This window comes from Gracilinanus agilis, chromosome 1 (assembly GCF_016433145.1).
Source record: "Gracilinanus agilis isolate LMUSP501 chromosome 1, AgileGrace, whole genome shotgun sequence".
Taxonomy (NCBI): Eukaryota; Metazoa; Chordata; class Mammalia; order Didelphimorphia; family Didelphidae; genus Gracilinanus; species Gracilinanus agilis.
Window position 1 is genome coordinate 473,941,134 of NC_058130.1, and position 12,900 is coordinate 473,954,033.

Genomic DNA, 12,900 nt, shown 5'->3' on the forward strand with positions numbered 1-12,900 from the left:
TTTAGATTTAATCTAATTATCACAATCTTCCATCTCTATCTTTGGGCTCATTCAACATGCCCAGATTTACCTTAAAAAAATTCACTTGACCCTGTATTCCCTTAGGCTATCATGTTTTCTCTTCTCCCTTTCCTAGCCAAATTCTTAGTTAGAAAAGCTCTCCATAACCACTGCCTCTGCATCTCCTGTGCTGACTCCATTCTCAGACTAAATGCTATTTGTTCTGAGATCGTAAGAAGACTAAACTTATTTGGAGATTTTGTGGCAGTTAAGTTACATCCTATTTTACACTAAAAACAATCATTGAGTTGCTTCTCTACTTAAGACAAGAATACTGTATCCTTACTTGTAGCTTTGCATGTTAATGCTAAACCAGAGACAACTGCTTAAATTGCTCTCAAAGCATAAAATCATTCAGATTACATCCAATACTCAGAGCTTTCTAATTGTCACCCTGTGGGTTTAAAGAGATCACCTTTCATGAAATTATATGATTTAATAAACTTTATATCTGACCTTAAATACAATAGTTTCAACAACGTATATACTGTTTTTCCTTTTGGAATGTAAACTCCTGTGAGTTAGGGATTGTTTCATTTTTGTCTTTGTATTCCCAGCACCAAGTATATTGCCTGCCACACAGTGTGCACTTTAGAAATGCCTGATGATTTAAAGAAATAAAGAAAAAACAGTTTCTGGGGAAGACATGAGGAGACTGAGAAATGACTACTTCATCTTAGATTTGGAATACACCAGAGAAATATGGGCACAATCTGACGAATAATCTAGATTTTAAGCAAGGAAATTTCTAAGGGTACAGAAAAAGGAGAGGTAGGATTTCCTGGACTAAAATCCTAAATGGATAGTCAGTACAAGAGGGTTAGGAAGCTTTTCAGAAGGGATAGAGAACTATAAAGAATGAAATTCTGAAGCTGAAGACAAGGAGATAAGAGTCTGCTGTACTCTGCCCTGGTCAGATAATATCTTTAATTCATGGTGTCATGATTAAGAGAACCAACCTTCAGGAAGACTTGGGTTCAAGTTCCACTTCCAGTATACAATAACTTCATGATCCTGAAGAAGTCACTTAACCTTTCAGTGGTCTAGGTCTAGGTCTACCTGTAAAAAGTGCTGACTTGCCTTAATTCCCTCATGTGGGTGCTTTCAATACTAGTGAAATTGGATCCCCATACTGATAATCATTCAAAAATAAACTTCAGAGTTTTACTTATGTTTTACTAGATGCATTACTTATCACTTCTCATATAATGCTTACCTTAAATTGTTCAAGAATCTGTACTGCATTTGTAAGCATGCTCTCTGCCTTGAAAAGATCACTACTGTTAAGATAATCCAGAGGCAGGATTCCCTGAAAACATTAAAGATTAGATAATATTTAGCTTCAGATCAGTCACATAGAAGGAGATTCATAAGGGAAGCAATAGAATGAAAATGAATTACAATGAGCATAACAAATAAGGAAGAAATACTTTTTCAAAAGAATAAGTCCTCTCTAATTATTATAGACTATAGACATAAGCATGGTAACCAAAGCAAAATATCATCTTTATTATTGCTAATTATTGTTAAGTACCAAAAAGACCCAGTCCACACCCTGAAGAAGTTTACAATACTAAATAAGAGGAGGAGGAGGAGGAAGAGAAAGAAAAGAAAGAGGATGAGAATGAGGAGAAGCCTCTGTACTTTCATGGACCTTGGGAAAATCACTTAACTTTTCTATTCTTTCATCTGCAAAAATACAAGGATCAGAGACAGCTAGGTGGCACAGTGGATAGAGCATCAGGCCTGGATTTGGGAGGAAATGAGTTCAAATTTGGCCTCAAACACTTCCTAGCTATGTGACCCTGGACAAGTCACTTAAACCCACTTGCCCAGCCCTTGTCCTTCTGTCTTAAGAGTTGTAATTAAGAGTCTAAAAAAATTATGAGATCAGACCAGATGCTCTTTGAGGCTCCTACCAGTTCAATATATGATCTCAGCTACAGTATTTAATGTATAATAATCATTAGGGCAGTGTTTGTTTTGCACAAAAAAGTAACACATGAATATCATGTGGTGAATGAGAGGAAGCTAGGACAAAAGTACTACCATCTCATTAAATGGGGGGGAGGGGAGGAAATTATGGAAATATCTTTAAAGCTATCTGAATGATTGAAGGAATAGATAGTGACTAGACAGCTAGGTGGCACAGTGGATAGAGCATCAGGCCTGGATTTGGGAGGAAATGAGTTCAAATTTGGCCTCAAACACTTCCTAGCTATGTGACCCTGGACAAGTCACTTAAACCTACTTGCCCAGCCCTTGTCCTTCTGTCTTAAGAGTTGTAATTAAGAGTCTAAAAAAATTATGAGATCAGACCAGATGCTCTTTGAGGCTCCTACCAGTTCAATATATGATCTCAGCTACAGTATTTAATGTATAATAATCATTAGGGCAAGTGTTTGTTTTGCACAAAAAAGTAACACATGAATATCATGTGGTGAATGAGAGGAAGCTAGGACAAGAGTACTACCATCTCATTAAATGGGGGGGAGGGGAGGAAATTATGGAAATATCTTTAAAGCTATCTGAATGATTGAAGGAATAGATAGTGACTTGGACTTTTCCATGCTTCAGACAGGACAGCAGTATTAAATGCGTTGAACAGGCCACGGTTTGCCCAAAAGGTATAAAAGGAAGGGGAAGGGGAAAAGTAAGAGAATTAGCATTTATGCATTGCTTCCAAGGTGCCAGGCATTATACTAAGCATTTTTACAAATATTATCCGATTTGATCTTCACAACAACTTTTTTAGGTAGGTGCTGTAAAAGAATTAAAAGAGTAGAGGAAAATCAAACAAGTAGAGGTTAAGTGATTTCTCCAGGATCACACAGCTAGTAGGTATCTAAGGTCAGAACTCTGTGTAAAATGGAACCAAACATAGTAGGAGTCAAGAATAGTTTTGTAATTCTACAAACTCTGGAGAAGGTCTAGAGTTAAGAAGTTTATTCCAGTTACAAAGAGCAATACATTTAGAAAAGACAAGGAAGAGGCCCAGTGGCAGCTGGAGAAAATAATCCAGTTGCAGGACTCAGGACTGTAGTGCATGTCAGCCCTGCAAAGCCTTGCTGCAGAGATTTTCTGACAGTTGATAGGGTTTGGAATCTTGAGGAAAAGTCAGTTGACCCTGGGGACTCGTGGAGAGGAGCAGGGTCAATCTGAGCTCTTTCGTTGGACTGAAACCTGGCCTATATTCTGCAGCTTTTCTCTTAAAAATTGTTAGCTTAGTTATTTCCTTTAAATCTCACTAACCTCCCTCATTCCCCATCTTCATTTTCCTTCCCTGCCTGAATTTCTGTGAGGGTTTGAAAGGAGGGTCAGAGTGTTAGTTTTAAACTTGATAGTTTTAAATAGTCAAATAGGGCTTACCCTTGTTATAAATTATTTATTGAATCATTGTATCCAACTTTCCTAACCCCATTGATTACAAAACCACTTGAGAGCTGAGTTGAGGCAGGTCTTTTCTCAGTTTCACGTTCCTGTCTCCCTCCCCCCACCTGAAGCTTTCTCTAGGTGGCTGTTAGGTTTACCTTGTATCCTCTATCCTTTCCAATCAACCCTTAAATTAATAAATCCAGTTTGTCTTTAATCAAAACCTTTGGCTGCTTCATTAGTTGATTGATAAGAGAGGGAGAAGGGAAGAAAGGAATCATATAGTCTCTGAGTTGTGAAGGGAGTTGGAGGTGTCCATTTTGGAAAAAGTGCAATCTTAATACTTACTCTGAACTGTTCCTTTGTAAACCTGAGAAACTGACTAGCAGCCCTCTAGTCAGTTTCAAGCCATTCTTGGCTAGGCCTAACCTTTGTCTGTAGAAGTGCCCTTCCTACTTAAGGGCTCAATCTGTTTCCCTTAAGTGTCTCAGTCTCAAACCTGTGTCCCAATCTCTCCCAGGCTATAGCTGTTTGCCCAAAATACTTCAACCTCTCCCTTGTAACTCTTTATACCTCCGTGTTTATATTCCCTAAACTCAGTCATTCCCTTACTTCTCCTATCACCTTAATTTACCACCTTTATCATTATACCTTCCTTATCCACTTTACTGCCTTAGGGATTCACAAACCCCTATCCACTGTGTCTTCTCCCTATTCACATCTACCTTTAGTTCCTTGCTTGCCTTCTCCTCTATTCCAACCATACCTCTGCCTATATTCCCTTATTACATCCAGCTACTACCTTTATCCTAATCATCTTTTTACAATGCCTAAATTCCCTTATTACAGGACTAATTATCAGAAAAATACTGATGACAAATTGGGCAACAGGAATAATACTGTAATGGTTCATATAAAGAACGAAGAGAGGTTTTCATCAAGACTTGAAAATATGAAGTAAAGCAAAGCAATAAACACTTAGCAATGAACTGGTTATCAGAAATCAGTGATTAAAGTAAAAGATAATTCCATGATTGCATAGGAGAGGAATGTAATGAGGAAGTATCCCATGTAGTAGAAAACTTGGAGGTAGTAGGGGAAAAGGAAGGGAGAGGAGAGGAAATCAGCTGAAGGTCTTGTCTTCCTTTTCTTCCTTTTCTACCAATGAAAAAGAGAGGAAAAAATAATTGTTATTCACATTCAGATTAGTTGTTTCCTGAAAGTTGAATCCAGAACATTGCAGGATGGCCTAGATATACAAGGTTTATAGTCCAGTGCTATAAGAAGAAGTGAAAATGTACCAAAGGGAAGACTGAAGGAAAACTAGAGAAATAGGAAGGAAACCCAGTGAGCACAGTAACTTGAAGTTCAAAGTTCCAGAGAACAACAATGTAGATTAGCTTGTGATTAAATAATATTAACAAGAATTAATGTATCAAAACATTGGCAATAAGATGGTCACAAGAAGTTTTTTGGAAACAATAGGCTCTTATAAAAGGAAGGATGGCTTATACTTTTTCCCTTTCACAACAAATTCACAAAAAAAAAAAAGGAAATAGGTTTTAAATGTAACAGAAAGACAATATTAAAGGCAAAAGAAAAAATTTTGAGATAACTACTAAGGATCTGATTCTCCTTCCAACAGGGTTTAAAAAAATTAAATTGCTTCTGATGCATCTAGCATAGTTCAAGAGTACTCCTACCTTGAGGCCAGCCTGGTGACCTCAGGCAACTATTTTGGCATAATTCTGCAATATGATGGAATTTTTATACACTATGGAAGCAGTCCTTTTTATATCTGGATAAAGCTTTCATTTCTCATGTAACATTGTGTATTATAAATAGGCAAAAGAATTTATTAAGAGCCACAGAATCATGGAGCTTTTTACTGGTTTTACACTTTTTACATGAGAAGGTCTCAGTGCTTCTTATTTAAATCACTTTCTACTTCAAGTATTCATGGCTCTATTTTTGGACTAAGCGTCAAGAAACATGGAGAAAAATATGTTTGTAGGTGATAGTTTCCCACAATGGAATGACCAGAGCATTCTCCATATTGTAAAGAACTAATATGGCCAGTGTGAAAGTATGTTAACTTTTTATTGAAAAAAGTGCTATAAATATGAGGGGGGAAATTGCAAAACTAACTCAATAAAATGGTTGTGAGACATTTAAGAAAGAAATTGGGGAAAATAACATAATGGAATCTGATGCAAGAATCAAAAGCATCCTAGAATTGAGGCAGAGGACCTGGGTTCAAATCATACCTCTCCTATTTACTACTACTGCAATTGAGCAAATTATTTAACTATTTTTGGTCTGTTTCCTCATGTGTAAAATGATGGAATTGGTCAGCATAGATATGATATTAAGATTCTAAAAATCTAGACCTTTGTGGTTGGACAGATAAGCCTAATCCATGAATAATTATTTTATTTGTAGATTATTTGATCCCTCTTAATTGTCTTTTTGCTACTGATCATCACTGTCAAAAGTACAGGAAGAAATAACAAAATTGTCAGTGTGTATATTAAAAATTAGTGATTAAAATAATTAAATGGAGATTTTCAGTAAAATTCAATCACTATTATTGCAACCCACATCAATACCAAGGATGAGAATTATAAGTTGGCTGAAAAACTTTCAACAAACTGTCAACTCCATTTTTATTTTCTTAGAATCTAAGAAGTTTAAAAATAAATCACATCAATGATTTAGTCAGCCCAGAATTCGAAGACAGAACTCTTTATGTTCATCAGGATATTATGTAGGGATCCTAAGAATTCAAAACTTTCTTCAAAAATGACATTTTTAAAAGCCAAAGAAATCACATTCTGGCTCATTGTTACAAACACCTATTTTCCTGCACATTATTTAGAAGTATTTGAAGGAAGCGCAGGTAAAAGTAAACCAAAGAAATCAGAAACATTGGCTCTCAAGTTTGCAAATGACCTTCCAAAAGGTTGTCTAATCTAATCTACACCTGAACAAGGATTTGTTCTACATGTCCAATCAGTAGGCATTTGGTCTTTGTTTGAAGAAAGCTACTTAGATAGAACCCACTGTTTCCAAAGGTAATAATCTATTTTCATATAATTCTAATTCTTTAGAAAGACTTTCTTTAAATTAAGGTTAAATTGGACTTTTTTTAAACTTCTGCACACTGCTCCTAATTCTGTCCTTTGTGGACAAATAGGATATATCTATTCTCTCTTCCCTAGGATAGCTCTTCCAGTGCTTGAATATAGGTATCATATCCACTTTTCCTCTTCTTCTGCAAGTTAAATATCCTCAATTTCTTCAACCAGTCAACATACAATATGATCTGGAGACACATATTGATGTCTCTATTCTGGGAACCCTCTGCCTTCAGTTTATAGGCCTTTAAACCCCACAGAATGTATCTAATTTCTCTTCCACAGAACAGACCTTCAAATATGTAAAAACATTTATCCTGTCTACTTTGGAGGCTAAGCAAATTATTTCAACTAACCCTCATATGGCATGATCTGGAATTTAATGCTGGATGCAGCTTCATTAGAACCCCACTGAGGACATATGTGAATAGACAAAAATTGGTTTGAAATGACCTGGAGGATTTAGGTTACTTCAGAAGAGGTCAGCAAAATGATGTGGTGGAAAAGAAATGTGATGCAATATTGGGCTATACTAAGAAATGTATAATGTCTAGGAATTAGGAACTTATTTGATTTAATAATAACCAGTTGGAGGAATAAAAGATATTTAGCCTAGGAATATAAGGAAAACATGAGAGCTGTCTTTGGATATATGAAGGGTTGCTGCATGGCAAAGAATTTTCTTCTTGATTCCCAATCAGCAGAACTTGGAGTAAAAAATGGAAAAATTCTCTATAATTTAAAGCAATCAAAAAGTAGAACTGGCTGTCTTGAGAGGCTGGAATTTCTCTCTCATGGCAGGGGTATATAAATGCATTATCTTTTTGAAGGGATACTCATTTGGTTGTGGATTGGTCTATGAGGCCTCTAAGTTTCCTTCCAGGACTGAGATTATTAGGGAAGTGTTTGTACTTGTTTTATGAGATTGGAAATAACACTATATTAGGTGAACTGTATCAGTAGGAAATTCCTATAAATACTGATGAATGAGCATGGGAGTGGTTTAGAGTTTACATCATAAGAAGGTCAACATTTGGGAGCAAGCTAATGAAAGGGAGCAACAGAGGATTAGCTTGACAGATATGCAGAACTAAAGAATTAGGGAAAAACATGTAGGTCATGATATGGAGTTTTAATTCTCCATAACTCATTTATTTTATTTTTAAAAATTACCTCTATATCTAAATGCTAACGTGACAATTCTAATTTATTAATATGAAACATTATAAGTTAAGTTTTCTTTAGAAATCAAGATGAAATGATAATATAGTCAGATGTCATTAACTAGGTGATATAGTTTTAAGTGAATTAATTTTCAAAAGTCTTAATAAAATTTTAGTTAACTTATTCTTAAAAAACTAACAAAAGTGGCTAGATTATACATTTCATTTCTTCAGAGAAAAATGCCATAAATACATGATATTAATTTGTGTCTTTTAATGAAAAGGAATGGCACAGTTTTAAAAAATATCTAAAATATCTAAATTTAATACTTCTAGTGTTACACATAATGATGTATTAATGATTTTAAAATAATACACATTTCAGAAATATGTGAGATACTACTGTTACAGTATTTGCCAAAAGTAATTATGAACTCTTCATCCTGGACATAAATTCTATGAATTTAAAGAAATAAAAATATATGCAATTCATTTAAAATCTTACTATTGTAAGGGTTAAAAGTAGTTCAACAAAAGTGAGGAGAGCAGTTGAATAAAAACATTTAATTTGAGAAGTATATATAGAAAATCAAAAAGAGGAAAGAGAAATTATTATTCTTATACCACTTGACTATACCTAAAATTCCTAATACTATCTAAAATTTCTAATAACTATCTCTAACTGTCTTCTGAGGACAGTTTCTTCTTGCCTGGCAAAGACCAGGCCTACTCTGGCTTACTCTAACCTACTCTATCTATAAATGATTCACTAACTACCTAACTCCTTAAATAATCGACCACCCACTCACTCCTTCAATCAATTTCTATCATTCAACTGTCAGTAGTTGACTGCCAGCAGCCCTTGCCTCAGAGACAGACCTGCTCTCTTGAGATCCAGAGGCAAAAGCCCTTAACTGTCAGTGCTCCTTCCTTTTTTCTGTCCTGGTCTCCCTGGTAACGGAATCTTCAGTTCTGGCCTACTTAGAAACCTGCTCTCTTGCCTCTTAAGGAGACAGAGGGAGAGATTAAGAAAATCCCTTTAACACTATGCACTAATTTATTTTAGAACTAAAGTTGATGGATATCATAAAGCTATATTCCTTACCACAGAATTAAGGGGAAAAGGAACTCCAATGAGAGAAGCCATCAATGGTGCTATGTCAGCCTAAAAAGATAAAAAAATCAAGAAAAAATATTAAAAAATTTTATTGAATAATTTTGTGCATTAACTCTATTACAAAAAGTACTGTGGTGTACTAGATGAACAATATTGGTCTTAAATTGAAGAAGACCTGAGTTCAAATCTAACTTCTGACACATATTGGTTGTGGCCCTGGGTGAGTCACTTAAGGACTCAGAGCCTCAGATATTCAGTTAAATCTCTGAGATTAATGTACATAGTAGATTTGAATTGTTAGAGGGAACTCTCCTAACAATCCAATAATAAATTTAAACCAAAAACAAAATAACAAAATACCAAAACTCAAGCCAACAAAGCTACATTACAGAATTCAATTTACTAGTATTCTGATTAAATTATATAAAAGTGAAAGTCACCTGAAATAAGAACCTCATCAATAAGATGATTTTTTATCAGTTACACTTGGGTAGTTAATAAATGTCTGTGTTGACATCTTTTCCTTTACTCACTTCCCATCTTCATCATCACTAACCTATTTTTATTTTAGGTTGGAGCAGTTCTAATTGGAAATATTGTCTTTCTTTTTTATTTGGCTTTTGATTTTTGCCTAGCTTCTTTGCACCATGTTAAAAAGGAATGAAGAGTATTGAAGATACATATATATNTAATAAATTTAAACCAAAAACAAAATAACAAAATACCAAAACTCAAGCCAACAAAGCTACATTACAGAATTCAATTTACTAGTATTCTGATTAAATTATATAAAAGTGAAAGTCACCTGAAATAAGAACCTCATCAATAAGATGATTTTTTATCAGTTACACTTGGGTAGTTAATAAATGTCTGTGTTGACATCTTTTCCTTTACTCACTTCCCATCTTCATCATCACTAACCTATTTTTATTTTAGGTTGGAGCAGTTCTAATTGGAAATATTGTCTTTCTTTTTTATTTGGCTTTTGATTTTTGCCTAGCTTCTTTGCACCATGTTAAAAAGGAATGAAGAGTATTGAAGATATATATATATATATATATATATATATAAAATCTTCTTGTTTCTTTATATCTCCTCCTATTACTACTACTATCTCCCTAGAGATCTTCTTTCTAGATATTAGAGGATGGCTGGTGTATAGATCTTAGGGATAGTATGGATGAAGGAGGAATCAAGTGCCCAAGGCCTAAGCCAGCTATAGTTGGTGAAGAAGGAATACCCACTCCTCTCACAATAGCTATTGATTTGAGCTATCCCTCTTCTCTGTCTGACAGGCTTGGTTGGTTAAGCTTGTTAGTGGCTTCCTTTTAACAGTTGCCCAGGTTGGGACCTCTTGAGAGGTTAGGTAGATGGTTTACCTCTCTAGGCCCAACCTGAGGTTTCTCTAATAGAAAATTCTCTAAGATATAAACTCATAGATGGCCTGTTAAAGGAAAAGTCTCCTTACAGAAATCATACATAGATTTTTATCTTCAAACAAATGGGAAAAAAACAATCATTACACTTGTTCTAGTCCCTTCCTTCTTGTATTTGACTTGTACTTAAGAAGTCATCTATGTGAATGTCAAGTTTAAAATTCAAAAGAAAAATATCATACAAATCTAGCTTTAACCAAAATTTTTCTGAGACAATTCCAAAATGAACAGAGAAAAGATCACATCCAACCATTAAGCAAGTTATACTACTTAACAAAGCATCATAAATTTTGGGTTGGAAGTGTAATAGGTATAGTTTAAAAGCAGATTTGTGTAAACATGTTAAAGAAAGCCTTTGCTGGAAGCCATAGACATTCTGAACAGAATGCAGGGGGTAGGAAGAGAGAGCTAAGTAACTGACTGCTGTGCTGTGAGGGGTTCAGAGCAAAAGTACAATCTGCAGTCTCATTTTGACCTGGGATCTTGGAGAGTGGTGAAGGTTGAAAAGGCTGAAGATATAATCCTTCAAGTCAACTCTAAGTAGGGAAGTGGCCTGTGATCTGGTGGATAGTTTGCAGACATCACTCCCTACCTGGTTACTTTGGATCATTGGCTGCGGAGGAGTTTGTTCCAGGTATCCTGATAACATCTCTGGAACAGTTGTGAGACTCCAAATTCAAGCCCTCTTCCTCAGGTCCTTAGCCAAGATGTCAAAACCTGGCAGAAGCCAAGTTGGCTAAGGAACTTACCCCTTTTGACTCCAGTCCTGGGTAGTTAGTCATAGCTTCACCTAACCCCGTTTCTAATCCCCTCATATTATAAACTGTTTCCCTGTGTGTTTTTAAGTACTTTAAAGTCCTCATTGTGTGTATGTAATAATATGAAGCTATTCCAGGCTAGGTGGGGCAGGATGACAGTTAGGCTTAACTGCCATTTCTGTCAACGGTCATTCCCTTTATAGTTAAACCTGGTTCCCTGGCTTGTAAAGTCTTACCCATTGTTCCTTCCTATCTCCTATCCACCCCACTGACCCCACATTTTATATTTAAGTCAACACCCCTGGTTTTCCACATAATAGTTTGGCACTCCCAGCTGCTTGGGTAACAGGGGGACAGGAAGTTCTCTCTTGGACATACAGAGCTAGACTAGAAGTCAGAGGATTCTGAACATTCTGTGGAAGTGTACAGCCATTGGCTGTGGGCTGAAAGTTCCCAGCCAGTGGTGAGCTACTCAGAACTGCTTACCCCCCACCCCAGGTCATGGATAAAATCTCTATGTGAAACCAATATACTATCAAGGCTAGAAGAGTCCCAGAGAAAGAGTTTCCCCCCCTTTTTTTTTTCCTTTTTGTTATTTGTGTTGTCCTGTTTAATTGTAAACTGGTATTGTTGTGGGAATATTGTTATGTTTGTGTTAGTTATTGTTATTAGTCATTCATTGTGGCTAATAATACCACTGTAATTTTGTATAACTGGTTGGTTTTGTCAATGTTTTGGACAATGGTATTGGAAGATTGTAGGGATTATTTGATATTGTTCCACACAATATTTTGGCTTTATGCAAAGGAGGGAACTGTAATAGGTATAGTTTAAAAGCAGATTTGTGTAACAGAAGGGACATCAGAACTTATCTAGTCTAACACTCCCATTTTATAGATAAGAAAACTGAGGTCCAGTGAGAATAAATAACTTAACCAAGTAATTTCACAGATAGTAAGTAGCAAAATCTAGATTCTAATACAAGCTCTTCAACTCCAAATTCAGGACTCTTTCTACTATGCTATACTCTTACCTAAAATTTCTTTAAAGTACAACTTTCAACCTTAAAATTAAGAATTGTTTTATAGTGCATGTATTTTTAGCAGGCAAAAATAGGTCATTTTCAAGGACTTTCAAAGAATTTAGTAGGAAAGTGGCTTAGAATATCTTTAATTTATAGGAAAATTTCTGACTCCACAAAGATGTTAATAAAAATAAGTCAGTATATATGTACACCAAAGAGGCTGATGGTTAAATCATTATTTACTCCATGATTAAAATGGTCTAGTGATGATATGATCCTATGATGATTCAATGATTTCATAAAATTCAATGATATCAAATGATAATTCAACAAATTTTTCTTATGATGATTTCTATAGTAAGATGCCAAGATGTAAAAAAGCACAGAATATAATTATGTCAAAACAATTTTTGGAGGAAAGAGAATATAATAGGCTACAAGACATAAAGCTGCTATTGAGGTACTATACTTAAAATTATATACACATTTCACGTGCACACATACAGCTTCATATAATGCTATCCCTCATATAAACAACAGGTTTTGTCTTAGCTGTTTTTCTTTTTATAAGGATAGATTTGGATTGAATCATCCATAATAATCTGCCTAGCTCTCCTGTCTAATTATTTTTGTATATGGCTGTAAGAGTTTAAGGGAGCAATTGGCAGCCAAATCTATAGCAGACCATCTTAAGTGTGTTGTCCAGTCACAGCAAGACAATACATATAATAAGTACTAAAAACGTTGGATTTACAAAATAATTTCCCTATTATTCAAACTTAACTTGAGGTAAGTTTTTGCTTTTTGGTACATTTGAAAAAGTTTTATTCTAG

General features: G+C 35.1%; 1 protein-coding gene across 1 annotated transcript in view; it reads right to left on the reverse strand.

Annotated features, from left to right (window-relative positions):
- Positions 1–12,900, reverse strand: part of PIGN (phosphatidylinositol glycan anchor biosynthesis class N) — a 213,947-nt gene that overhangs the window by 157,783 nt on the left and 43,264 nt on the right. Inside the window, exons 11-12 of the mRNA XM_044682228.1 lie at positions 8,838–8,897; positions 1,277–1,369 (exon numbers count right to left, since the gene is read on the reverse strand). Of these exons, the coding sequence (XP_044538163.1) occupies positions 1,277–1,369; positions 8,838–8,897 (153 nt within the window). The remainder of the gene's footprint in view (positions 1–1,276; positions 1,370–8,837; positions 8,898–12,900) is intronic.